The 27,000-nt window shown below is 39.4% G+C and overlaps 2 protein-coding genes and 1 long non-coding RNA gene across 5 annotated transcripts; all 3 read left to right on the top strand.

The window, feature by feature from the left end:
• The first annotated feature begins 298 nt into the window (after positions 1-298).
• On the top strand, positions 299-3,337 carry LOC115731081. Of its 3 annotated transcripts, XM_030661704.2 has the most exons (5): positions 299-480; positions 605-725; positions 1,336-1,585; positions 2,817-2,936; positions 3,096-3,337. In XM_030661704.2, exons 1-5 carry the CDS (start codon positions 401-403, stop codon positions 3,215-3,217), a joined length of 693 nt encoding a protein of 230 aa, XP_030517564.2. In that variant the 5' UTR covers positions 299-400; the 3' UTR covers positions 3,218-3,337. The 3 variants fall into 3 exon arrangements, with proteins under 3 accessions (XP_030517564.2, XP_030517565.2, XP_030517563.2); XM_030661705.2 differs by lacking the exon at positions 299-480 and having other exon boundaries at positions 493-725; positions 2,850-2,936; XM_030661703.2 differs by lacking the exon at positions 299-480 and having other exon boundaries at positions 493-725.
• On the top strand, positions 1,596-2,543 carry LOC125315576. Its single transcript, XR_007198750.1, has 2 exons — positions 1,596-1,846; positions 2,110-2,543. It is a non-coding gene; the product is annotated as an uncharacterized LOC125315576 (long non-coding RNA).
• Positions 3,338-18,068: 14,731 nt separating the features above from the next.
• On the top strand, positions 18,069-26,107 carry LOC115729801 (protoheme IX farnesyltransferase, mitochondrial). The gene is made up of 7 exons (XM_030660428.2): positions 18,069-18,544; positions 19,697-19,826; positions 21,917-22,054; positions 22,187-22,320; positions 24,390-24,515; positions 24,811-24,914; positions 25,595-26,107. Exons 1-7 carry the CDS (start codon positions 18,171-18,173, stop codon positions 25,969-25,971), a joined length of 1,383 nt encoding a protein of 460 aa, XP_030516288.2. The 5' UTR covers positions 18,069-18,170; the 3' UTR covers positions 25,972-26,107.
• Positions 26,108-27,000: the final 893 nt, after the last annotated feature.

Genomic DNA, 27,000 nt, shown 5'->3' with positions numbered 1-27,000 from the left:
CGTTTTGAAAGTTATGGTACTTAAGTAAACGCCGTACACAAGTCATGGCACTCATGGTGTACTTATCCCGTCAAAATTTTATACTTACGTGTGTTGTCTTTTAATTACAAAGTTTCCTATAAGAATTCCCTTTTGTCGCCTGAAACCAATTTTATTCGGACGTACAAAAGAGAAAAATCTGAAAAGTTTTGGTGGGTTGTGTATTTTCGTTCCATGTACAACCTCGAATTGATTACCGTCGAGCCCATTCTACTTGGAGGCCCAATAGCTCATAACCCTCTCCCGATTCCTCATTTTGAACTGACGGCGCCATAAAACTTTGAGCGCGAATGGAAGACTAAGAATGGAGCTCAAAGGCAGAACATTGAAATAAGCCGAAAAGTTCTAGTCTCGAGCGCAAATGAGCTCGAAAGATTCTGCATTCCAAGTGTTTGGGCAGCGTTCGATCAAGTCGTCTGCCCTCTTTCGATCTTCGATCCCGTAGGATGAGTCCATTCATGTACCTACCTTTCTTGATCCTTCAAAATTGCTACGCTTTTGACGTTGATGTATGTCTCTGGGTGTTCCTTTTTGTGGGTTCTTTCTTGTTGGGTCGCGAGATCAGGGACAAGGACGCCAAGGAGGATGTGAACGGAGACCGGAAAGCGGGCTGGACGCGGGTCTCTCTGTCAGAGTTCCTCGATCAGAAACTGCGAAGGACCTCTGCTTCGCCAGGCACGGTTCAGGTACTGTTTTGTCTGCAACCTTGTGTTTGGCTGCCGAGAAAGTGAAAAGGAAAATCTGAAATGCCGTCTGTGTTCTACTTGGCTGTCGGGACTTGGCGACGTTATTTTGGGAGTGATGAATGTTGCCAGCTCTGTGTGGATATTCCCATTGTTTCCTTGACAGATTCGGAACATAAGAACCTGAAAATCGTTTGTGTTGCCTGTAGAAATCAAACACAGCCCAACCGTTCGAATAATGTGGTCTCTCTTTCTAGGTGCGTAGGAGGATTCATTTGCTCTTTTCCTTTCCCTTTCAATTCACTCCAAATTCGCGGGTAAAATGCATGGATGGCCTAGTCTGGGACAATTTCTTCCTTGCAACAGCTGAACTTTCATAGGAGCAATTGCCAAACCAGAAAAAGAATGTCGCATTTAGTATCGTAGAGACTTGTCTTGATATGAATTGTTCTTCTACTTATGTTAATCAGGTCAGTATTATTTTCGGCTGGACTCATTTGATTCAAACTCATGCTCCTTTCTGCTTAATAGCCTTAGGAATATGATATTTTCTGGGCTTCTCAGGGCCCTGGATAATGAATTGATTAAGAGAGGGAAGCTCTTTCCTTGGCAGGGCAAGGCGAAGCCATATTCGACACTTCTGGGCTCTAGAGACGTAAGCAAGTTGGGCAATCCGCCGGACTGCAAAAAGAAAGCATCGGTAGAAAAGAAGAACAGTGTTGATAAAACCGTCTTCGAGCAGTTCAAGCTTACTTATAAAGAAAATGGAGAAGATCATCATGTTGCAACCGTGGCCACTAAGGTCGGAGGCTTGGGGGAAGATGAAAGGAGAGAGTCCAGAAAGAGAAGGAACCCTTTCGAAGGTTGGTGCTTTAATATCATTTCTCACCCTTTCACTTGGTACTGTCAATCGTTCTCTCTATGTTTTTGGGTGATTAAATGCAACAAATGAAGCAAAAATTGGTCCATTATCCCAAGATTTGGCTCTTCAAGTAGGAGTCTAGTCTAGCATTAAGGGACTCAAAAGTGTAACTATAGGATTAGCAACTTATAAAATCACCATTTGTAGTTTTTACTATCCATCAGCAGCAATGTAAAATAAGCTCTGCTAATTGAAGGAGGAAGTTTTCTTATCTTCTATTATACTGGCTACACAGACTAGATTGATGGCCACCGACGGGCTTCCTTCCTTGAAGGAAAGTTCCGCTCCGGAATTGACAAGTTACATGCTTCATATGAAGTAACCTATCTTCCCGGGAAAGAGGAAAACATTGCTTACTTTCACTTCCTTTTCGGCTGTCTATTCGATTGTTGTAAGATATGATAGAGCCAATCTCTAAGTAGGGTATGCTTTTTGGAATGCTTACGGATTTCGGAATCTAGCTAGATAAAATGTTCAGAGGGCATTGAAAGATAGTGAATAAGCCAGTCTACGACTGATTAGACAAGAGTAACCTACCTATGTGGCTTTGCAGTAAAACCAAGACTCTTTCTGAGCCCATGTGCTGAAAATGATGGGCGTTTAAGCCCCCATGTTTCCTCAGCTGTTGACAGATGAGCTTCTCTAAACTGGGAAAAGATGCAAACCTTGAATAGTGCATGAAAGCTGCATAATCAGCTTACACAACACATCTTTGTCATGGGGATAGCTAGATCATTCCTGGAAGAGCAACACTGGAACTCCATCCACGATCCCCAATTGTTAGTGGCTTGATTGATCCTATGCTTGCACACGCAAGTGAAATCTGAATTTATGGCAACGAATGTTAGCTCGTTTGGCTAGACATAAGCATCATGCCAATCTACTAAGCTTTTGAAATCTAAAACCTTGCCGATATGGCCACTAAATTTTTCAACCTAACACGGTAAACTTCGCACTTTTTTTCCCTTTCGTTGCCAGGTGTTATTTCTTAAAAAGAAGACATTGCTTGGTGAATGACCCAGATGAATCCTCAAAAGCATGATGCAATGAACTTTGCCAGCAAGCCTTACCTTAGTAGACACGATGGCATCTTAGAATGCCCTGATCCTATTTGTGTATGCTTCCTACTGTTCGAACAATATGCATAACTTGCTCCATGTATTATTTGCAAGGTGGAATTTTCGCTCCTCTGAAGCGTGTCCTAGTTCTGGGACAAGCTCCAAGTCCGGAGCAGGGAAGGAATGCAGAGAGTATTGGCCGGAACGAGAAAAGAAGGCCTCTCTATAACCACTGTAAGTCTTGAAAACTCTTCACATTCAAAGGAAAACTTCATCTCAGATGTTCTAATTTAACTTTTTGGAATTGAATTTTTTTTTCCTGTTGAAACCGGGAAGTTTGGCAATGACTTAACTTGTTCAAGCAAATTTATGCTTCGTTAACTCTGCTGCCAGATGCAAATGGTGGAGGCTTTTGGGACAGTGGCATGGAGGGCTTTGAGAGCGAGGAGGTGGGGCAGAGCGAAGTGTGGGAAGGGGTGGGATCGACCATAATAGGTGGCGTAGATTGGCACTGAACTGAAAACTGTGGATTATGTGTTGATCTCCTTGATCTGCAATGCCTTCAATTCTCTCTCTTTTTTCAGTTTTCGTATTATTATGTATCCTTCTTTGGCATATCAAGCATGGTTGTTAAAGTCCTTGTTTGGTTAAGTTCTTCAGAGGAAATTTTGCTTGTCATTTAATGTTGTCCGTGAATTTTTCTATTTAATTTTAGTTTCTGAACTTTTCGAATTGAATATAATGTCATTCCCCAGTTAAGGTGCAGCATCAAGTCCTGTGCTTTTGGTTTTTCCCTGAGAGATGACTTGACTATAGAGTAGCATCGTGACGTTTCGATTTTTTCTTCTTCCTTTTTTTTGTCCCTCTTTTCTTGGGCATCCATGTCCTCCACCACCCACTCCCCATCGCAAGCCGCAATCTTCCACCACCATCCCCACCATCGTCCCGGCCCACTGTTCACCACCACCACAACCACCACCGCCGCCACCACCATGGAATCGCTCATCCATCCCTCGTTCGCACCCTTTCCTTCTCTGTTGGGATGGCTAGAATCTTTAGCTCTGTCAATTAAGTGCAGTGTTGGGGAGCTTGTGCTTGCCATGCCTTTTGGCGGCAGGGCCTGGTGGCGGCTATGGGTTTGAGCGTTGAGCCAGGTGGGTGCGGCAACGGGCGGTGGTGCTAAAGATGTTGAGGTTTGAATATGGACATCGGGAAGCATTTAGACTGTTTGATTGGACATTGCCAGCTTGAACACCTAGAAGCAGACTATTGAACAAAATTCGAAAAATTTAAGGACTAAATTGAATAAAAAGATTTATAGAATATATTGGACATCAAACATCACGATGATATGACACTAATAACATTTCATGATAGACTTAGTGGGACAGCTTACATCTTCAATTACAGTTTATAGATGGAATCTTTGCTCTTGCTACGATGATATGACATTAATGACATTCCATGATAGACTTACTGGGACAGCTTACATCTTCAATTACAGTTTATAAATGGAATCTTTGCTCTTGCTCCTTCAATTTTTATTTTTTAGGTTTTTCGTTTAAAGACTCAGCGGACTGCGGTGGGGATGATAAGTGCAGAGTAAAAGTGAAATTAGTAAAGAATTCTTGAAATCTTATGATTACTTAACGTCAAGTAGGAGCGATTAGTTTCAAAGTGGGTAGGTTCCAGTACCTTGTTATAATCGGTTCTCAATTTTTCAATCCTAGGACCTATCTTGTTTTTCTAGAATCAGTTCTACGAACTACCATGTTTTTCCAATCCGGTTTTAGGGGCTACTCAAGAATACCTTTTTTTTTTTTTTCTTCTTTTGGTTTCATTTTTAGAGCAAAATAATATGAGAAACAAAACGGTTCAAAGTAAAAGATGATCAATATAAAACCCTTATTTGCCAAACAAATGGTCACGTGCAACTATAAACGATGAAAAGTTCAAACAAGTAGCCACGTACATTATATATAATAAAAAGTTCAAACACGTAACATAGTACATAAATTATAAAACTCCATTCTCCATTCAACAAAACAAATTTTTAAACTCCATTCTCCATTCATCTATACAAATATCGTTCCAAACAATAGAGAAAGACAACAAACAATGGAGAAGAAACAAATTAGATGGTTAGAGCTAGACTCAACTTAGAGAAATTATGTTGTTTTTATTTTAGCTAAGAATCGATTCCAAAATCGATCATGTTCCTATGTGAGTTTTCACTTGGAATCGGGAACCGGACCTGTTCACATGAAACTTGGAACCCGACCGATTTTTTTGGGTAGTATTGTCTGATTCCCGATTCTATCTAATCCGATTGCATACCCCTAATGTCAATTTTCAAGTTCAATAGTTTGTGAAACAGGTTTTTAGTTTGGTCTTAAGTTGAGCAATGAGACTCGGAGAAGGGTAGTCACTTGGTCTCAAAGTTAGCATTCTTAAGACTAAAGAGTAGGGCAAAAAAGGAAGAGAATTCTTTGTTCTCGATTCTTCAATAGTTGTCATTCATGTCATAATAATCTCCCAAGGCATTGCATGACCACCATCTCACCACCAACACGAACTCTCTTCACAATCTCGATTGTCATCATCAATAGCCCCATTGGAACCAAGAACCCAACCACTCTTGCCCGCTACCACCGATAGCACTAGTAGCATGGAGACCACCACCAAATTGGCTCGCCACCACCGTTGCGGCCGCCGCCGCAAGAGTTGACCCCCTTGATGCCTTCTCTCTATAATAAAAATGGTGTGCTTATGGCGGGATGTCTTCATACTATAAGAATTTCAAAAACTTCACTGAACAATGAGTCCAAGTGTAAGGATCAAGCATCCCTTCCTAAGCTCGTGCGAAGCCATTGTAGTGGCGACTGTGGCTTTGATGGCATTCCCTTCCATATGCACAATGCAAGAACGAACTAACACGAATAAAAATGAATGACAATTTCTTGATCGAAACAAAAAAAGGAAAATTTCAAAAAAAGATTTGAAGTGTCTTCATTTTCTTAAATAAGGATATGAAGTTGACATTATATTAATAAGAACCCAAAGTACCCTTATTGTGTCAAAAAAAAGTCTAAAGTGACCATTATTTCAAATAAAGGCATAAAATGACCTTGTTAGTATCAAAGAAAGGGCATGACTCACTTGTTCATAAGGGCATTTTGGTCACTTGGTGTTTTTTATTATTTATTATTTTTTTTTTTTTCAGTTTTTCAAAAATTTTAAAAAATAAAAGTGAAAAAAAATGAAACATTGGATGGAGTAGGCTGCTCTTCCGCTTGTGGCCACCACCCCAACGTCGATGGGGCTGCGACTAAGGCCAATAGGTTCGCTAGCTCTTTGGCGACCATCACCCAGATCTATGAGAGAGCTAGGGCCCTCTCTCGGCTTTGGCAAGGGCCAAGAAGCCCTCACCTACGGTCGGCGAGGTCACTAGCTACCCTGTCGGCCCTAGTAGCAGCTCTACTAGCGTTGGAAAGGTGGCCATAGGTAGGAGGGCAACCCCCACCCGCCCATGTTTTCGCTTTTTTTCCTTTTATTTTTTAATTTTTATTTAATTTAACTAAAAATTAGGTTAAAGTTGTATTTTGACAAAAATACTTCTGATCGACTAGAATATTTGGTCGATCGATCGATCGACCATATCATGCCCTTATTTGAATAATCATGGCCACTTCATGCTCTATTTGAGATAATAATGGCACTCCATGCCATTATTTGAAATAAAGACCACTTCAAATTTTTATTTGAAAAAATGAAAGCACTTAGGCCTTTAATTGAAATTTTTAAGGAAAAAAAAATGAGCTCTAAGGGTGGTGGTAGTGTAATTGAGGAGGCTTGGGTGAGCCATACTCAACCATGTATTGCCACCGTCCACCGTCTTCGCCAAGTTGTCCCACCGTAGGGTCACCATTAAGATATCTCTAATAGAGAGAGTCTTTTTTCTTCTTCCTTTTAGAAGAAGGCCTGTCTTCTTCATCTTCTTGCCTTTAATATGAAGGACAAGAACAATTAATATCCCAAAAACAATGTCCTGTGGGATCTTTGTAATAGTGGATCGGGCATCCTTCCGCATCAAAGGACTAGACGAATTCCTTAGGATCAAGACACTCCATACCGAGAAGGTCAGTTGGATAAGGTGTAAAACACAAGATAGTAGGAAAGGAAGGAAAGACAGAGGAAGTGTGTTTTTTTTCCTTAGTGAATCTAATGGTAATTGTACCATCTTTCTTTTGGAGAACTCGGGGTTTAGAAGACTGAACTAGCCTGGTGTTTTGATGGAGTTTCTCATAGTTGGTTACCCAATTGTCGGGAAGAAGCTTAACAAGTTGGTCTCTAGGAATCTGCCTTGGTACATGAGCACAAGAGGTCCGGTCATGATCAATAGAGATGAATAGGGTATCTTTAGAGCTAGGAAGATTAAGATCTATAGCATGATTTTGAACCCTATAAATCATTTGGTAGTGGAGAGTAGCAGCTATAGTATTAGGAGTTTGTGGTACTCCCGTGATTTGTAGTTGTACTTTAAGAGCCGAAAGGAGACTGGGATCAACAAGGGCTATGTTGAAATTTGGGAAAAAGGTCACGAAGATAGTTCTAGTGTTTAGAGTGGTATGGATAGTGCCAATGCAAGCATTCTGGTAATCAAGGAAACGGGTATCATGCAAAGCAATTCTTGCCGCAACAAGCAAACCTTTACATTCATGAAACGAAAGAGCAAGGCGGATGGCTCCAAAGTGGAGATAGGTATAACCTGGTTGAGCTCATTGAAGAGGGAGCTCTTGAGGGATCTAGAGGGTGATAAACTATTCTTGCTGGGTAGCTAGAATTGGATGCTGATCAAACTTAGAAGACTGGACATATTCCTTGATAGTGCGAGAAGTATGCCTTATGAGATGCTTGATGGACCAAATGGGAGAGAAAGATGTTGGTTTTGAGAAAGCAAAATAAGGATTCATGATAGTAAGATGGGTTTCAGAAATCTTACTCTCTTCTGAATAGGATACCTCATAAAAGTAATCCATCTTAGAAGCAGTAAACTTCCAAAGCTCGGGAGGTGGAGCTAAGGATATCGGAGATTCATGTAGAACATGAACGGACAAAGTTTTCGAGGAGGCTTCCATAAGTTTAAATTTCTTCTCACCATGTACGTCCTAGACAAGAATCATAATCTTAACTTGGTTTTGATGATGAATGGCTCTAATACCAATGAAGGAAGTAGAGACAAACATGAATCTAAAGTAGGTATAATATCCTCAATACTAGGCTCTCTTGGCTAACATTCAGGGGAATGCCTTTTAGCTTCCAGACTCAATTTTGAAGCTCAATCCTCAAGGTGCTAGAAATTTCTATTTCACAAGTTCCACCAAGGTAGCAAGTGAAGAGCATACTAAATCACATCGTACTATCAAATTAACAAAACAACTTTAAGATCTTGGGACCTTGCTTGGATGAAAAGAGAAGAGGAAAATTTAGAAACTCATGGTAGATAAACTTCACACTTCTACTCAAAGGAGGCTCAATCTACCCATTTACACGACTCAAGGGGCCTTATATAGGCGGAGGGAAAACACTACTGGACAAAAATACAATAATTGGAGAGATAGATCCACCAACACAACTGGACAACAACAATGCACAATACATAATAATGACTCGACAAATTTTTTTACCACTAAGGGGTCAATTATTACACACGCACATGTGGCCGATAGGATAAAGTTATGTTGTCGATAGGACTATTTGAGGATTCCACCAAACCCTTCTTCGATGTTGTCTTTCGAGCTTTTAGAGCTTTCTAGACCATATTTTTCTCTTTTATAGGCACGTAAAAGACGTTCTTGTTCATGTTGATTGATTTTATCTTCTAGATCCGGCTGGATATGCCAATAATTGGAAGAAGATGGAATTTCTTGAGAACCGAACGGAATATCCTTGGAGCTTGATGGAATATTTTGGGAGCTCTATACATATAGATCTTTAGAAAGTGGTCCTCCCCAAGGGTTTGGATAGGTATCCATGGAAGATTGACTTGACCGGTTCTGCTAAAAGATTTCTAAGGCTTCTCGAGTCTTGTCATGCATACAAACTTGGTTCCATGAAGCATATGTGACATCGAATGGTCATATCTCTAGAGGGATAGTGCAATTTTCTTGGCATAGGATTCTCTCAAGCTCTTTGTATTCAAAAAGAAGAAATGAGATAGAACTTAGCAAGGTCTTGTACACACGAGCAACTTGTTGATGAACTTGCGATTTGTATATGGTTGTTCCAAGCTTAGCTGCATTTGTTCTCACATATCCAGTAAGGCTGATGAATGTCCATGGTCCCGTGGAAAAGCATGATAGTGTGTCTCTCAAGTTCGGGTCTTCCTACCCGTCTTTGCATATTGAACAATTCTTTCTAAACACTACGTAGGCTGAAACCATAGCAACATATCAATCATGTGTTTTTGGTTGGAGTATCCACCCGCAAGTGCTCTAGATAGCATTCGAACAATTTTGCCAGTGGTGAACTCAATGGATACAATGTACAAGTTGAACATGTACCAAAACATCCATTTTAACTGTTCACGGAATTCAAGATCTAGAGACGACTACAAAAGGTGAAGGAATAGGTATTGAAAATGAAGACCATTGGGTTTCAACATTAAGCTACCATAATCACTAAAAATATGATAATGGTAATGCCAAAGTTGGAACTTCATATTTGGGGTGAGCATATTGACACGAATCATGTCCGGAACTTCAAGAGGGTATTTATGATTGTTCAACTAGTTTTCTCTCATATCAACAGTATGGAATGTATTACACATTAGTTCCTTGCATATATACATGTTGATAGAGGAAACTTGCTGTTTTGACCTAGAGAAGAAATTTGCAAGAACATTCTTATTTCCTACAAGATGTTTAGTATTAAAAGAATATTTAGAGAACCATTATGCCCATCGCAACAATTGTGGATGAGGAATTTGTTTTTACTTGAATTTCAACATCTGGAGGAAAGAGGACATGTCCATTTCTACCAAGAAATGATGTCTAATGAGATGGAACTCAAATTTCTTGATTCCATATTTGATCGCGAGGATCTTCTTGAAAGTGGAATGATAGTGAATTTCTACAGAAGTGAATCGTTCACTTTTGTAAGCACAAGTAGAACACTTACTATTGATTTCTTCAAGAAGAATAGCTATCCAATATTTGTCACTAGCATCGTTTGCAGTATTCTCTTGCTTGTGGATGAGATTTGCAACGGAGGAAGGTATTGCAATGTTTTTTTAAAATAGGCAATTGCTTTAGTTTGCTTTGGCCCCTATGAAGGTGCATTCTTTTTCAACATTTGTTTGAGTAGATGGAGTGCTTTAGAGATTTTTGGGAAAAATCCTCGGAGGTAGTTGATAATCCCAAGAAAGGTTTGCACCTTGTTGACCGTCAGGCTCTTTGAGGGGAATTTCTGCAATTCTTCTACAATATGGGGCCTGGACAATAAGTTCCTTCCTTCAAATGCATTCCAAAGAACTCGATTTTCTACCGAGTGAGGAGTTTATAGTGGGATTCTTCATCAGGGCTATAAAGAATAATATCATCAATATAGATTTGGGCATTTGCCAAAATTAGCTAAAAGATTTTGCACATAGCTTTTTGAAACACAGAAGGAGCAGCTTTGAGTCCAAAAGAAACAACTATCCATTGGAAGTGTTGGTTTGAGATATATAATCTAGTTTTTGGGCGGTCTTTAGAATGAATGCCTAATTGTCAAAATCCCGCTTGAAGATCAAACTTGGAATAAATCTTAGCTCGAGCAAGACTAAGGAAAAGGAAATTTTTCTAGGGCAATGGAAATTTGTCATCCTAGAGAAACCGGTTCAAAGGCTGATAATTAATTACCAACCAAAGCTTGCCACAGTTTTGTTCTACTCGATTATTAACGTAAAAGGCTTCACATGCCCATTAAGAACCAGAGGGGTCAATGAGACCCTGTGGGAGCAACTTAGTACATTTTTGTTGAGCAAGGGCAAGATGTTCTGGATTTATGCCAAAATAACTAGCCTTGGTAGGATTGATGTCTTAATTTTTCTTGAACGGGAGTTTCACAAAAAAGTTTGAATTTTTTTCAAAGGGGTTAAGAACAGACTTGAGAGAATTGAGAATGAGATTATAAGCAACATAATAGAAGGCTTTTAAGTAATGGGATCAAGGATTTCTAGTTGGATGATGAAAAGTCTATGAATGTCCATGAACTCTTGGAATTGGTCTTTAAATTGTAAACCAAGAGGCACAATTGTGAGTTATGGAAGTTAAGCTAAAATATCCCAACCAATGATAAAATCCTTGTCATAGGAATTGCACCCAAGGATTTTCGTAGTGATAGAGCATTAGGGAAAGATCTGGTGTGTTAATGATTTGCTTCGGAATTTGGTTGTAAATGTATCACCAGAAGCTAAGTTAAAATACCTTGTGTAAGGTGTCCAAAGTTCTTCCGGGAACACTTTGACATCCATGAGAGAAGCCACTACTCCAACATCTATATGGGCTATCATTTGGATGGGCTTATCATGCTCAAAGATGAATATTTGAATAGGAACATAGGAAGGTGGAATATTGAAGGTCGGATACGGAAGAGATCAGAAAGTGTGTTTGGGGAAAAAGTGAAAATGACACATGAGCACTAGTCTTCTAAATCAGAAGAATAGGCTTGAATGGCACAAAGGGTTTCTAGTGATGATTCATCATCAATGGAGAATATAGATTCAATATCATCATCATCATTAAGGGAAATCCCTATGCTTTTTGCTATCTTCTAGATCATGTAACTGCCTTGACGCTTTATTGAGGACAAGCTTTAGCAACATGTCCTTTCTTGTTACAAATATAACATCTATCAGATTTGGCTTTCCTTTGAGAAGAATGGGAAGAATGCTTTCTTTTGCGAAGGAATTTTCATTTGTCTTTGCCACGTCGTTTCTTGCCAAATGAGAATTTCTTGAAGTGTCTCTTCTTCTTATGACCCGAACAGGAGGGATCATTACAATCCTTAGAACACTTGCTCTTTAGGTCAGGCCTAGCACAAATTCTATCTAGATTTCGATTCTCTCGAAGATAGATCATGAAAAGTTTTCTTTTGTGGCACACTTCTTCGAGGGGCAACATGAATTGCGTGTTGGAATTCTCCAATCGTGGCATCTGCTAAAGGTCTTCATCTTGATTGCAAAATCTTTTCAATAACTTGATCGATTTCATTTGGGATAAAGACAGAAACACGGACTTGAGGTTTGAATCTGCACTTAGAAGGTAGAAGAGCTTGATCATCTCCTTGAAATGCCAATTAAAGAACTCTTTTTGTATGAGTTCTTTGATGTCATTAAGTTGGCCAACAAATAACATATGAATAAGCTGGTTGGCTTCACCAAAACTCATTGTAATAAACATGATTTGGTTTCGTTCTGGTGCGGTCGTCCACCAAGCTATCCACAAATCTTTTAGAGATCTAATGAGTCTGCTGGCAAACTCAAGAAGGACTTCATAAGTGTTGTATTATGTAAGATGCCTAGTAATCAACCAGGCATGAAACTCTTGAAGTCTCTTAGGCCACTTATGATATGGTAGATCATCAAAAGTGAAGTATGCCTTTGATGATGAGGAAGTAGATATTGCAGTTGGATGAGTTTTTGGCATGTGCATATGAGGGATTTTTGGTTCCGAGGCTGATGCCATCTATTCTTCTTTAACAATGGGACTTGCCATCATTATTTCAAGAGCAAGTTGGGAAGAATCTTCAAACGAGTCAAATGCAGATTCTTCAAAATGAGAAAATTCATCTTGTGTTGGTTTAGTAGGATTGATAGCAGAAATAGAAGGAATTTGGTGCCTAAGGAAACTTTCCAAAGGATTAGACACCATGAATAATTGGGCGGGAGAAGGATGAAGAGGAGATGGAGGTGGTTCAAGAGGAGCTGAAGGAGTTGAAGTTGGGGGAGCTGAAGATGTAGGAGATTTTGCTTTACCACGAGATTTCTTATTTTGTTCCCATTTTCTCAATCGTTCTCCAAGGGCCAAAATATTTGTCTAAGGGGGTGGCATAGCAGTACTAAGAATAGCTACAAAGGAAGAAGTTAAAGTTCCTGGAGAAGGTTTTGTAGGGGGAATTTAGACTAAGAAGGAAATAGAAGAGATTTAGTAGAAAAAAAGAGTCCTTTCATTCTAGAGGATCCGAATCTGACGTTTGAGCTTTTCAATTTCAGGGGTTTGATCTTCCATATAATGGCTAGGAGAAATTTGCGTTGTCTCAAGCAAGTAGAGTCTCTTTTGAAAATCTTCTAACATCTTTTTGGATAATGTTGTGGTCCGATCCACTCACTCTAGGCGGTTAGTAACTTTACTTAGTGCCACATTCTAAGCAAGTGCATTTTCTAATTGCCAATTTAAAATAATCTCGGCAGGGGTGGGTCCTTTACGCCTTCCTTATATATCAATATCGTTGGGAGCAAGAACCTTTGGCAAATGGTAATACCTCTATTGTGGATCAGAAAAATTTTCCAGTGGAGAGAACTGGACAATAGTAGGGCTTGATTCTTGGCTTAAAGATCGTAGCGGAGGAAAGTTTTCAAGTTGGAACATACTTATATTGGGCAAAACCGGAGGTGGTTCTAGCTTTAGGGCACATGCATATGGTTTTTGGAGTTCAATGGGATAGGAGTTCTTCTTAACCTATTTTTGGATAGGCTTGTAAAAAGGAGAAGTGACTAGCTTCTTTGATGACTGGGAAGAAGGAGGTGTATACTTAGGTTCATCTGGATAAGAGGGTGGTAGTAGTGTAATTTGAGGAGGCTAGTTCTTGTGGGAGAACTTTAACATCTATGAGAGAAATGTTGCTCTAGTATCTATGAGGGCTATCACTTAAATAGGCTTATCATGCTTAGAGATAAATATTTGAATAGGAACATAGGAAAGTAGAATACTAAAGGTCGGATACGGAAGAGATCAAAAGGAGTGCTTGGGAAAAAAAGGAAAATGTCACTTGAGGGTTGGTCGTATGAATCGGAAGAATAGGCTTGAATGGTACAAAGGGTTTGTGGTGATAGTTCATCATCAATGGAGAATATTGATTCAATATCATCACTACTAAGGGAAATCCCTGTGCTTTTTGCTATCTTCTAGATCATGTAATCGCCTTGACGCTTTGCTTAAGAATAGATTTTAGTAAAGTGTCCTTTCTTGTTGCAAATATAACATATATCAAATTTGGCTTTCCTTCGGAAAAAATGGGAAGAATGCTTTCTTTTGCGAAGGAATTTGCATTTGCCTTTGCCATGTCATTTCTTGCCAAATGAGAATTTCTTGAAGTGTCTCTTCTTCTTATGACCCAAACAGGAGGGATCATTACAATCCTTAGAACACTTGCTCTTTAGGTCGAGTCTAGCACAAATTCCGTCAAGATCTTGGTTTTCTCGGAAATAGATCTTGAAAAGTTCTCTGTTGTGGCACATTTCTATTGTGGCACATTTCTTGCCAAATGAGAATTTCTTGAAGTGTCTCTTCTTCTTATGACCCGAACATGAGGGATCATTACAATCCTTAGAACACTTGCTCTTTAGGTCAGGTCTAGCACAAATTCTATCAAGATCTTGGTTCTCTCGAAGATAGATCTTGAAAAGTTCTCTGTTATGGCACATTTCTTCGAGGGCAACATGAACTGCTTGTTGGAGTTCCCCAATCGTGGCATCGCTAAAAGGTCCTCATCTTGATTGCAAAATCTTTTCAATAGATTGACTGATTTCATTCAAGATAGAAGACAGAAAGACGGACTTGAGGTTTGAATAAGCACCCAAAAGGTAGAAGAGCTTGATCATCTCCTTGAAATACCGATCAAGGTCTTTCCCGGCCATGGAACAACATCTTCGCTCAAAAAACTCTTTTCATCCGAGTTCTTTTATGTCATTGGGTTGGCCAACAAAGAATAGATGAATAAGCTGGATGGCTTCATCAAAACTCATTGTAAAAAACATAATCTAGTCTCGTTTTGGTGCATCCTTCTACCAATCTTTTAGAGATCCGAGTGAATTTCTGGCAAACTCAAGAAGGACTTCATAAGTGTCGTGTTTCGTAAGATGCCTAGTAATCAACCAGGCATGAAACTCTTGAAGTCTCTCGAGCCACTTATGATATGGAAGGTCATCAAAAGTGAAGTATGCCTTTGATGATGAGGAAGTAGATGTTGCGATTGGATGAGTGTTTGGCACTTGCATACGAGGGATTTCTGGTTCTAAGGCTGTGGCCATCTCTTCTTCTTTAACAATGGAACCTATCATCATTATTTCAAAAGCAGGCTGGGAAGAATCTTCGGACGAGTCAAATGCATATTCTTCAAAATGGGAATATTCATCTTGTGCTCGTTCAAAGGATTTAACAATAGAAATAGAAGGAATTTGGTGCCTAAAGAAACTTTCCAAAGGATTAGACACAATAAATGATTGGCTGGAGGAAGGATGAGGATGAGATGGAGGTGGTTTAGGAGAAGCTGAAGGAGGAGGAGCTTTTGCTTTACCCCAAGATTTCTTATCTTATTCCCATTTTCTCAATTGTTTTCAAAGAGCCAAAATATTTATCCGAGGGGGTCGTGCCGCAGTATTAAGAGCAACTACAAAGGAAGAAGTTGAAGTTCCTAAAGAAGGTTATGTAGGGGGAATTTCGACTAAAGACGGCAATAGAAGAGATTCAATAGAAAAAAGAGGCATTTCATTATGGAGGATCTAAATATGGCGTTTGAGCTTTTCAATTTTAGGGGTTTAGTCTTCTAGATAATGGTTAGGATGAATTTGCATTGCCTCAAGCAAGTAGAGTCTCTTCCGAAAATCTTCTAACATCTTTTTGGACACACTCTAGGCGGGTAGCAACTTTACTCAATGCCACATTCTAAGCAAGCGCATTTTCTATTTGCTAGTTTAAAATAGTCTCAAAAGGGGTAGGTCCTTTACGCCTTCCTTGCATATCAACATCGTTGGGAGCAGGAATCTTTGGCGAATGGTAATACCTCTATCTGGATCAAAAAACTTTTTCGAATGGAGGAACTGGACAATGGTAGGGCTTGATTCTTGGCTTGGAAACCGTAGCGAAGAAAAGTCTTCAAGTTGGAACATGCAGATATTAGGCAAACCGGAGGTGGTTCTAGCTTTGGGGCACATGCATATGATTTTGGGAGCTCAATGGGATAGGAGTTCTTCTTAACCCATTTTTGGATAGGCTTGTTAAAAGGAGAAGTGATTGGCTTCTTTGGTGGTGGGGGAGAAGGAGGTGTAGGCTTATGCTCATTTGGATAAGAGGGTGGTAGCAGTGTAATTTGAGGAGGCCTGGGTGAGCCATACTCAACAATGTATTGCCATCATCCGCCATCTTCGCCAAATGGTCCCACTATAAGGTCAACACTAAGATATCTTTGATAGAGAGAGTCTTTCTTCTTCTTCATTTTGGAAGAAGGCATGTCTTCTTCATGTTCTCGCCTTGAACATGAACGGCAGGAATAATCAATATCCCAAAAATAATGTCCTATGTGATCCTTGTAGTAGTGGACTGGGCATCCTTCTACATCAATGTACCGGACGAATTCCTTAAGATCGGGATACTCCATACTGACAGGGTCGGTTAGACAAGGTGTAAAACGCAGGATAGTGGGGAAGGAAAGAAAGACAAAGGAAGTGTCTTCCTTTTTCCTTAGTGAATTTAATGGTAACTATACCATCTTTCTTTTTAGAGAACTGGGGTTCAGAAGACTGAATTAGCCTGGTGTTCCGATGGAGTTTCTCATAATTGGTTACTCAACTATTAGGAAGAAGCTTAACAAGCTGGTCTCTAGGAATCTGCCTTGGTACATGAGCACACAAGGTCTGGTCATGATCAATAGAAATGAATAGGACATCTTCAGAGCTAGGAAGATTAAGATTTATAGCATGATTTTGAATCTCATAAATCATCCGGTAGTTGAGAGTAGCAGCTATAGTATTAGGAGTCTATGGTACTCTTGTGATCTATAGCTGTACTATAAGGATCGAAAGGAGACTAGGGTCGATAAAGGCTATGTTGAAAATTGGGAAAAAGGTCACAAAGACAGTTCCAGCGTTGCCAATGCAAGCATGCTGGTAATCAAGGAAACGGGTATAAAGCAAAGCAATTCTTACCACAACAGGCAAGCCTTTACGTCTATGAAGCGAAATAGCAAGGTGGATGGCTCCAAAGTAGATATAAGTATAACCCTATTGAGCTTACTAAAGAGGGAACTCTTGAGGGATCCGGAGGGTGATAAATTGCTTTTACCGGGTAGCTAGAATTGGATGCTGATCAAACTTAGAAGACAGGACATATTCCTTGACAGTGCGAGTGAGATGCTTGATGGATCGAATGGGCAAGAAAGAGTTTGGCTTCGAGAAAGCATAATAAGGATTCATGAGAGTAAGATGGGTTTCAGAAATCTTACTCTCTTCCGAACAGGATACCTCATAAAAGTATCCATCTCAGAAGTAGTAGACTTTCGAAACTCAGGAGATAGAGCTAAGGATATTGGAGATTCATGTAGAACAGGAGCAAACAAAGTTTCCGAGAAGGCTTCCATAAGTGTAAATTTCTTCTCACCATGCAAGTCTTAGACAAGAATCATAATCTTAACTTGATTTTGACGATAAATGACTACGATACCAATGAAAAAGGCAGAGATAAGCCACAATATGAAGTAGATATACTATTCCCAATACCGAGTTCTCTTGGGCAACATTCAAGAGGTCGCTTTTTAGGATCCGTATGGTAACACTCCAGAAAAAGTGTTTCTATTCCCAAAGTATTCCCAAAACACTTTGAAAACACTTATGGTAAAAAATTGTTCCAAAAGTGTTTCGAGAACACTTTTGAGAAACAAAAACACTTTTAGAGCAAAAATAAGAAACAAAAAAAAACTTGTTTATAAGTTTTGGAACACTTTTTAGAAACAACTTGAGGGTGAGCTTATGCAAGCCACCAACGCTCACTATCATCGAGGAGTTGAGAGCGCCGCGGCCGGCTTGCCACCGCCGGTCTAGCTTCTTCATTTTGCGCGACTTGGTCATGTAGATCCTTCCTTTTGATGAAAAAAGTGTGTTTTTTTTGTATTTGCACAAACGCATTTCGTTCCAGAAAATTGTAGCTAGGAACAAAAACACAAAAAAATATTTCTATTCCAAATATGTTCCTGAAAATAGAAACGTTACTATAGAGACCCTTAGCTTCCGGTACCGTGCATTTCAACTTTATTGCTAGAATTCGACCAAAACAAAAACTTTTAGTGCCAGAAGTTTGTAGAGCGGCTAAACGATGTCGTTTCGCTTGTTAGGCAAAACCAGAATTGTCTTCCCCAGTCTCCACCTCGCTGCTTCCGTGGACTCGAGCAAAACGAGCTGATCTCCGGCTTCTTGACCTCCTCGTCGCCACCACCATGTGGAGGAGCTCCCTGAGTTTCTCTTCCACGAGAAAACTCCTTTCATCATCATCGTCCTCTTCTTCAGCCCATCGCTCATTCTACAGTGTCGCTGCTCGACCGCTGCAGTCTCTCTCCGAATCATCCTCATCCCGCTCCGTCGCGGCGCCACCGTCGCATCCAAATCCGTCGGTTTCGGCAACATCAGGGGTAGGTCTTATAGGCAGAGCCAATGGAGTCAGGCGTTTTGCCTCCTCTTCTCCCGCTGCTGTCACTGCCATTGCTACTGCCTTTGACGTCTCTTCGCTCGCTTCCTCGAGGGCGAGGGACGCGGTGGACTTGGCTCGTCACTACGGGCGGTGCTATTGGGAGCTGTCGAAGGCTCGCCTTAGGTGAAGCGTCTATTAGCTCTTTTTGGTTTTTTAATTGGGGATTTTGGGATCTGGATTTGCTTTTCTGAGTAATTGTGTAAAGATGTTCTTGGTTTGCTATTTCGATTGTTGGTTTTCAAAATTTTTATGGACGAAAACTGTCGCCCTCATGCTTTCATTTGATGTTTTGAAATTTGTGATCTGTTATGTGGTGAGCCTATGTTACAAGCTACTGCCTCAGAACATTTAAGGATGTATGTAGGCTTGAGTATGCACTGAATTTGATTTACCAATTGTTCTTGGGTGTTGGCTATATCCCAAAAAATAATGAGAAAAGCAGTGAATACTTATCCATACAAGTGAAGTCAACAAAATCATGTCCATTGTTTGCTAGTAATGATAATTCTTGCCTCCAATTTGGTTATGGAGGCCTAAGGAATTTTATTAACGAGGAGGTTGCTAAAATTATGGTGCAATCTATACCAGTTGACATTTCAATCTGCTTCCACAGTTAGTACTCTATCATCTCATAGTCTTCCCATCATTCATTTGGACCTCTTTATTTAAGCTGCAATGCTTGCCTTTAAATTATATACAGATATGATCCTTCGTGATGGCTGGGCTGGTGACCTGACCATTTGCCGTTTGTGGAGTTTTCAGTTTTACCCAGCTACATATCTTGATCTTGTCATTCTATTTGGAGTGCTTCACCAGATATATTTGTGTTTATCCAAGCTACTTAACAAAGCATACGATGTTCATTGAGAAGTGGTTTCACTTAAGTTGTATCAATATCATATCAAACTTTTGTGTTTGCTAATCAACTCATAAAGTAGTGCTTGGATGCTTACTCCCTCTGCACGGTTATCAAAGCATTTGGTTCACACTGATAGAGCAGAACCATTTGCTGCAATTACTCCGGAATCCCTGGTGTTACTGAAAGAACCTTTTTAGTAGTTACATTTGATCGATACCTCCTGGACTAAATGCGGATCATTATTTTAGGGAATAGACAATTGTCATGATAGTCATAGACTTTTCTCATTCATTCAGATATGTTTCTCGATGTATTTGCACAATGTAGAACTGAGAGAGACTTTTCTCATTCAGACATGCTCCTGGATTTATTTTTGCATAGTAGAACTAAAATATAGATCTCTCTCTCTCTCCTAGTTTGTTGGTAGTTGCTACCTCTGGAACTGGTTTCGTTCTTGGGAGTGGAAGTGTGGTCGACATTCCAGGGCTTTGTTGGACATGTGGTGGCACCATGATGGTTGCAGCTGCTGCAAACTCCTTGAATCAGGTAGGTATTTCCGTGTAGTTCTTATTGCCTTGATGATTTGCTGTCTGCTATTTTAGAGAACTTTTGAGTGGAGACTTATTCTGGTTAACTGATGATTTAGTATAGGGCTTTTATCTCACATCTCCTCTTAAACAAGAGCATGTTTGTGAAAGTGAACATTTAGCTTTTCATCAAACCTTCATTCTGTTATAAATACTGAGGTTATATGTGTAGTGTCTGGAGTTAATGAGAGATTCCTGTTCTATTCCACGATTTTTTACGTATAGGTAAACCAAAAGTTATTGGAAAAGGCACAACAAGACTAAAAACCTGTTTAGAAGATAATTCGATCAAACTCCAAAAGCCCTATCAAAGAACCAAGCATGTTGCAGGTATCATCTGACCTATAATTACCCACCACAAGACTTTCCCTTCATTGCTAGTCTGTTCATGCATCACCGTTTGTTGTAGCCGAGTCATTCATGAATGTAGACATTACCCAATTTATTCGGTTCGATCATTAGCAAACAAAGTCCCCTCTCTGTCATTTTTCCAGAAAGACAAACTTCGTAGAAATAAAACCCTCCCTGAGGTAATATATTTAAACCAAAGTTCCCTTGCTGATAAGATCTCTCTAAACCTCAAATAAAATCCTGAACTGACTAACAAATCACTCCTAGCAATGATTTCACAAAGGGCCCCTGGAACCTTATTGTTCTTCCACACCTGTAGCAACATCTTTGAATGATACTTTAAATTTTTTAATTAGGGTCTATTTGGGCTGATTTTTTACTTTTAACTTTTTTATTTAAATTTTTTACTTAGGGTCTATTTGGGCTGCTTTTTTACTTTTAACTTTCTATTGGTTTAAAACTTACGGTTTTAACAATTTTACTTTCAGTTCACTCCGAACACCTAAAATCTTTCAAAACGTTCAAATTGACATGCTGGATCATCAATCAGTTTTTCATACTTTGTAAAAATTTAACCTTTTTTTTTTTTTCAAGTTTTCACTGATTAAAAATTTATCCTTTAGTCAGTGCAAAGTCTTGTCTATGCTTTGGCATTCAGGTCCTTGAATAGGAACACAAGAGCAGTGGGTTTGTACTACGATTGGGAGTTAACTTGGGGATTATAGGGGAACTCACGAGTTTGCACGCATTGGCTTTCTTTGGGCTTTGTTTGAGCTGAATGAACTTTTCAACTGATATGAAGAACTTTAAAAATTGATTCATGAGAGACGCCTGCAGCTTTACTGAGAGTCTAAAGTTTACAAAGGCCGCAAGGTTGCCCATTTAACTTTTTAGATAAGAAGGAAAAAGAAGAAACAGAACTGCATCATGAGGACTATTTGCATCCTTTTGAGTTTCATGGAAGATAGTCTCTCAGAGACAAATCCAGGGGCCTGGAGTATTGCAGGCAAAGATACGTGAATTGTAACTACTAGGCTTTAAAAGTGTAGACTCTAATGAATTGATTTTATGTTCAACACTAATCTTGTCATACCGTACTTCATCCCTTGTCACTTTGCTCTTGATTGGTTGGGACAAATGTTTTTAAAGGGAGATGGGCAAAATGTTTGGATGGTTATGTGAGTATCCTGTCATTTTTAAACATTTGTCACACTCAATTCCAATTTTTTAGCTAATCAACTGAATTGGTTAATCTTGATCGAATTGACTGGTAACCCAATTCAGCATTTCTTTTCCTGATTTCTATTCACATCCTTAGTTAGAATTGCTTCATATTGAACTTAATTGATTTGCTATTTGATTCACACAGTTGGAATCGTGGATTGTATGATTCCAACAACATTGCTTGTAATATCTAGTGATCTTTATTGCCAACCAAGGAGGAAAGTAGTTGTCTTTAAAGAGAAGATGATGCTCAGTTGTCTGTCCCTGATTAATTTCAGTTTATTGGCTACTTTTCACTATAGTTAGTATTAGGTTTTGAATTGTTATGAGCTCAACAAGAGGATGAAGTCAAGGTATAAAATTGAGATAAATAGTTTGGTACTGTTGAGAGCCAGTCCTTTCTTTTAATATGATGTGTAAAATTTCATAAAGCGTCAAAAGAAAGTTTCTAAATCTATATGCCTTGTTAATCAGGTGTTTGAGATAAACAATGATGCTAAAATGAAGAGAACAAGGCAAAGACCTCTACCTTCGGGGAGAATATCTGTACCTCATGCAGTTGCTTGGGCATCTTCTGTTGGCGTGGTTGGGACTACATTATTGGCATATAAGGTGACCAAATTAATTACCTAGTACGTCTGGAATTGTTAGGTTGGACTCAGAATATTATGCTTCTCTTTCACTTTGACATTTCAATATGCTTGGAGGACTAATTTGACTGTCCTGTTGACAAGGTTGTTTCAGACTAATGCATTGGCTGCGGGATTTGCTGCTTCCAATCTTATTCTTTATGCTTTTGTATACACTCCACTGAAGCAGATTCACCCTGTAAATACTTGGGTTGGAGCTATTGTTGGTGCCATTCCACCCCTTCTTGGGTAATCTTATCTTCTCTCTTGTTTTCTCTATGCAATTGAGTTGCTCTGCTTACAGTGTTTCTATTAATAAGTTTAATGTTGATTCTTAATCTTGACATATGAAATACAAAAGATTCTTACCTAAAAGATCTTCATACTGTATGGACCATCGTCATAGTGATGGGAAACTCCTATATGTGATCAGAGCTTGAATCTTGATCTCAGTTGGACTTACACCTGAATCATGACTTTTGGTTGTAATCAATGTTTTTGAGAATCTGATTGGATCCGTCCATCCAACAAGGGCTGGTCTGGATGCATGAACTGTTAGTATTAGAAACCCGGATCAAACTGGGGTTGATCGGACGAAACAGCTTTGGAGGTGTTTCTACCAAGAATGTCACTGTTTAAGCTGCTATGGATGCATTCTTCTGCCATTTGTTTCTTTAACTATGAAAGAAAATAGTTTTAGTTTAATTAATTCTGAACAAAAATAAAGAAGTTCCAAAAAGGGGTCAGAGTGATTTAACTGGTGGAAGTGACCCTCTTTAAGGTGAGGTCATATCCTCTGTCTTTCAGCTTCCACCTCGTTTGGATTTAGTGATCGAGATAAGATATGATAAGAGCATCCATTTCATAAAAACATACAGACTGGTCCACACTGCTGCTTCCGCACCTTGGGATCTTTGAGAAGATCATTATGAGCCCTCTTTTTTTGACTTTGACCTCTATGGGACTGTTTGTCGCAACTTGTGAACTTGTAAAGACGGGTGGTATGGAAAGGACAATAGAAAGGGTGACGGTATAAAAGGTTTTCAAAAAAGATGAAGTCTCTTTGCTAATGAAGGGTGCGAGGGCAGAAGAGAAAAAGGGGAGGGGGAGGGGGATGCTGAGACAGGGCTATTTTACCAACTTTTAGGGCGGTTTGATTAAGATTTAAGTATGTAAGTTGTGCTCCGGATGGTGGTAACTATTAGGCCATTTGACTATCTTGGCTGTGTAGCCGCACTTTTTATTATCTTGGTTGTGTAGCCAAATTGAAACTGTGATTATGATATTAGCCATCAACAGGTTTTGGAGCCTAATTTGACCCATACTAATCTAAGCTTCAAAATTTTTGGTTTTAGATGTTTGGACTTTGGACTGTCCATCATAAGAAGAAAAACTAAACCGTGTTGTTTTTACCAGTACTATTCTAAGCTTCAAAATTTTTGGTTTTAGATGTTTGGACTTTGGACTTCTCAGTGTCCATTTATATGAGAAGAAGAAACCCTAAAACCTGTGTTGTTTTTTACCAGTACTATTCTAAGCTTCAAAATTTTTGGTTTTAGATGTTTGGACTTTGGACTTCTCAGTGTCCATTCATATGAGAAGAAGAAACCCTAAAACCTGTGTTGTTAACTACATAGGGGCATGAAGTTGCAGCTAGATTTATCTCGTGTCTGAAGGAATGGATTATCCATATATATTTGGGCAAAGGGACAAGGGGCAGACTTGAGCCTGAGATGAGTTGGAAGAATCTGGAATGCTGGAATTTCTGGATCGTGCGAGGGCTATATTATATTTGACCCATAATAGTTTACTTTGGCATGAGCAAGTCTGATTATCTGGTCGAGAATCCTTGGTGATTTTTGCTTTGGAGGACAGCGCAACAATTATGGGATGGATTTGATGGTGAGAAAAAAAAAACGTGCTGCTATTGGTGATTGGTTATTGGTTTGACTAATAATAGTTTCCATTCTCGGGTTTTGGTTAGTAAGATGACAAATACCTTTAAACCAACAAATGTTGGTCAGATATTATTGCTGTAATCACCTAATCCATCACCTTCTTATTGAACTCTCCTCTGAAACAAAAATCACGAAGGACTTCATGATCAAGAATTAAACTACTTAAGGTGGATCGTCAGTGTTTCCCCTTAAGTTATTGAGCGTTGGTTAAAGTGAATGCTTAGTGGCCCCTCTTTGGTTGTTTCAATATGATGGAAGTTTTTAATTATCTAAGCATTATCTGCAGCTGTTGTGTATATTGTTATGTTTTTGCATGATATCAAATTATGCAATAAAGCTTTTGATTTTTTTGCATTTCAGTTGGGTTGCAGCTTCTGGTGAAATTTCTCTTAACTCGATGATTCTCCCAGCTGCTCTCTATTTCTGGCAAATACCCCATTTCATGGCTCTGGCACACTTGTGTCGGAATGATTATGCTGCTGGAGGGTATGTCCATGGTATTGATAAATATTTGGGTAAAAATTTTCTGAGTCATTCAACAATCGACATAAATTTTCTCGTCGGCATGATCTTTTCAGTGCTTTAAGATTGTTGGGGTCACATGAACTTGTTTCAAAACTTGTGTTTCTGGCCTTCATAGAAGATACAAGAAAACACCTATCACTTCTGGTCTTCATGGAATTTTCTGCTTCACTGCTAAGTTTTTGGTCTAGGTACCCGGTAATAAAAAGCTAATTTATCTTTGCTGGCTTACTATCTCCTTTTTCCCCTCACATGTTAGGTTCAAAATGCTGTCCCTTGGTGATGCTTTCGGCCAGAGAACTTCTTTAGTAGCTTTACGGAACTGCCTCTATCTGGTTCCTTTGGGATATTTAGCCTATGACTGTAAGTCCCTGAAATCCTAAACCTTTATACTTCTGTATGGACTTTTGCACTCCTCTTAGTTAAATTCTGTCAGTTTGACTAATGTATACACCTTTCTCAAGTAGGCCTTTCCTGCAATTTTTTTTACTTTTTATTGGACCCTTCTTTTCAAAGGAAACAAGTTTTCTCATATCAGTAGGTGGTAAATGGGAGCGGATTTTCTTTTTACACTTGTCCAGCTCAAGCTTATACATATGTGAAAAATAAAGGAAAATCCTGAATGGAATGTGCTCCTATCCCCCTTGCCGCTCCAAAAAGAAGTGGAAAACTTCCTCAGCTTTGTTTTTTTCCGATGCTATTGCTCTCTTGTTGGCAATCTCTGGTTAGGTTTCATGGAACTTTCTTATTACTATTTGCTAGACTAAAGTCATTGTTCTACCTCTTCGTTTAACAGTGATTATGAACTCTGTAGATTGGCTGGACTAAATTACTTTTAAATAGGTACACAACTGTCAGGTATATTTATCGGATGTGTCAATTATAATCTAGATAATATCTCTCTCTTCAATCTCTTTGAAGGTGGTTGTTTTCTTCTTTTTTTTAAGTTTTTTCAGTTTCCTTTTGACACTTGTGTAAGTACCTGGAAGGAAATTTACTAGTCTTACAGCTCTGAGAGCTGGCAACTTAAATTCTTGCTGCAGGGGGTTTGGCATCCGAATGGTTCTGTCTAGAATCGACGCTCCTTACGCTCGCTATAAGTGCTACAGCATTTTCGTTTTATCGGGACCGTACCATGCAGAAGGCAAGAAGAATGTTCCATGCAAGCCTCCTGTATCTTCCTGTATTTATGTCTGGGCTTCTGTTTCACCGTGTCTCGGATGATCATCAAGATCTCTCAGAGAGCAACTCACTGGAATATAACGAGCTCTCATCTTCTCTGGAAACTCCACTAGAAGAAGACAGTTTTTCCAGTAGAAAGGAGATTGCTTCAAGGACACAAGCACGACCGCCGGTTGCATATGCATCTTATGCACCCTTTCCTTTTCTGCCTGCTCCTTCTTATGCTGGCCCTCATTGAATCCGAGTCCTCCATTTTCCATATTTTTGCAGAAATCCTTGCTGCAATTTGTGCAGATTTTTTTTCATGGAAATCCCGAATAGATATGAATAATGTCGGGTTTGGAAGAAGTTCAATTATACATAGATACTGATTATTTTTGTGGTGGGGGGTGCACTTTCTGTTGCCTTTTTGTGGTGAGGGGTGCACTTTCTGTATTATGGACTTGTGACTTCGATTACCAACTGGTTTTCATTTGACGAAGAGGAATGTACATGTCTCACCCTGGAATTTCGGGGAGAGGAGGAGTCCTTTTGGCGTCTTCTGTTAAGTTTGTTTATGCCGTTCATACTTTTTGGGATTTTCCATTGGTATCTTATCTTATGGTTCATTCAAGAAAAAAAGCTGTAGTGAAAGCATTAAAAATGTTAAGAAGACGAGAAAACTTCAGAGGAAAGCAAGAAAAGAAAACAAGAGAAGATGTGATTGACTACGATGGCCCCCAATAGACCATTGATCTTAACCATGCCAATGATCTTGCCCTCCCCATGTGCTGAAGAAGTACCTTTTATATCGGTCGATCAAAACCAGATGCGCTTGTGCGTGTGTCCATGTGCCTCAGACATATTCCCACAGCTGAAACTGGTAAAGCTATTGGATTACCAATTATGGGAAGAGACGCGAACACTCAACCTGTTCGACCTTCGGAGCCGATGTTTACTTGAAAAAGAAAGACGATACAGTTACTACTAAGCTGCTCCCATGTACAAGAAGAAGCTCGTTCTGTTTTTTTGACAATCACGACGATGTAGCCAATTCCTAATCCTGAATAGGATATGTGCTTGATGGAGAAAATCATTCACTCATTTGATCAACAAGCCTCAAGACGCCCTATTATTTCAAGAATCCAGAAACTGAAAATTATTTTTGGGATCCAGATTGCTACTGGGACGACTGTTTTTCATTTCTACAGGATCGTGAAGGTGATTTCTCCTTTAAAAGGAAGCAAAAGAAGAAGTGCTTGTCTGAACATAAGTTTTTCAGATGATA

Source organism: Rhodamnia argentea, chromosome 1, assembly GCF_020921035.1.
Source record: "Rhodamnia argentea isolate NSW1041297 chromosome 1, ASM2092103v1, whole genome shotgun sequence".
Classification (NCBI taxonomy): Eukaryota; Viridiplantae; Streptophyta; class Magnoliopsida; order Myrtales; family Myrtaceae; genus Rhodamnia; species Rhodamnia argentea.
Note: the sequence above shows the minus strand (reverse complement) of the source record. Positions and strands in the feature narration are given on the sequence as shown.

Coding starts and splice junctions, on each gene's coding strand:
- LOC115731081 (XM_030661703.2), top strand. CDS start 498: ATGTACCTACCTTTCTTGATCCTTCAAAATTGCTACGCTTTTGACGTT. Junction 1,586..2,816: donor GAGAAGGAACCCTTTCGAAG/GTTGGTGCTTTA, acceptor ATTATTTGCAAG/GTGGAATTTTCGCTCCTCTG. Junction 2,937..3,095: donor AAGGCCTCTCTATAACCACT/GTAAGTCTTGAA, acceptor CTCTGCTGCCAG/ATGCAAATGGTGGAGGCTTT.
- LOC115729801 (XM_030660428.2), top strand. CDS start 18,171: ATGTGGAGGAGCTCCCTGAGTTTCTCTTCCACGAGAAAACTCCTTTCA. Junction 22,321..24,389: donor GCCATTCCACCCCTTCTTGG/GTAATCTTATCT, acceptor TTTGCATTTCAG/TTGGGTTGCAGCTTCTGGTG. Junction 24,915..25,594: donor GGGATATTTAGCCTATGACT/GTAAGTCCCTGA, acceptor TTCTTGCTGCAG/GGGGTTTGGCATCCGAATGG.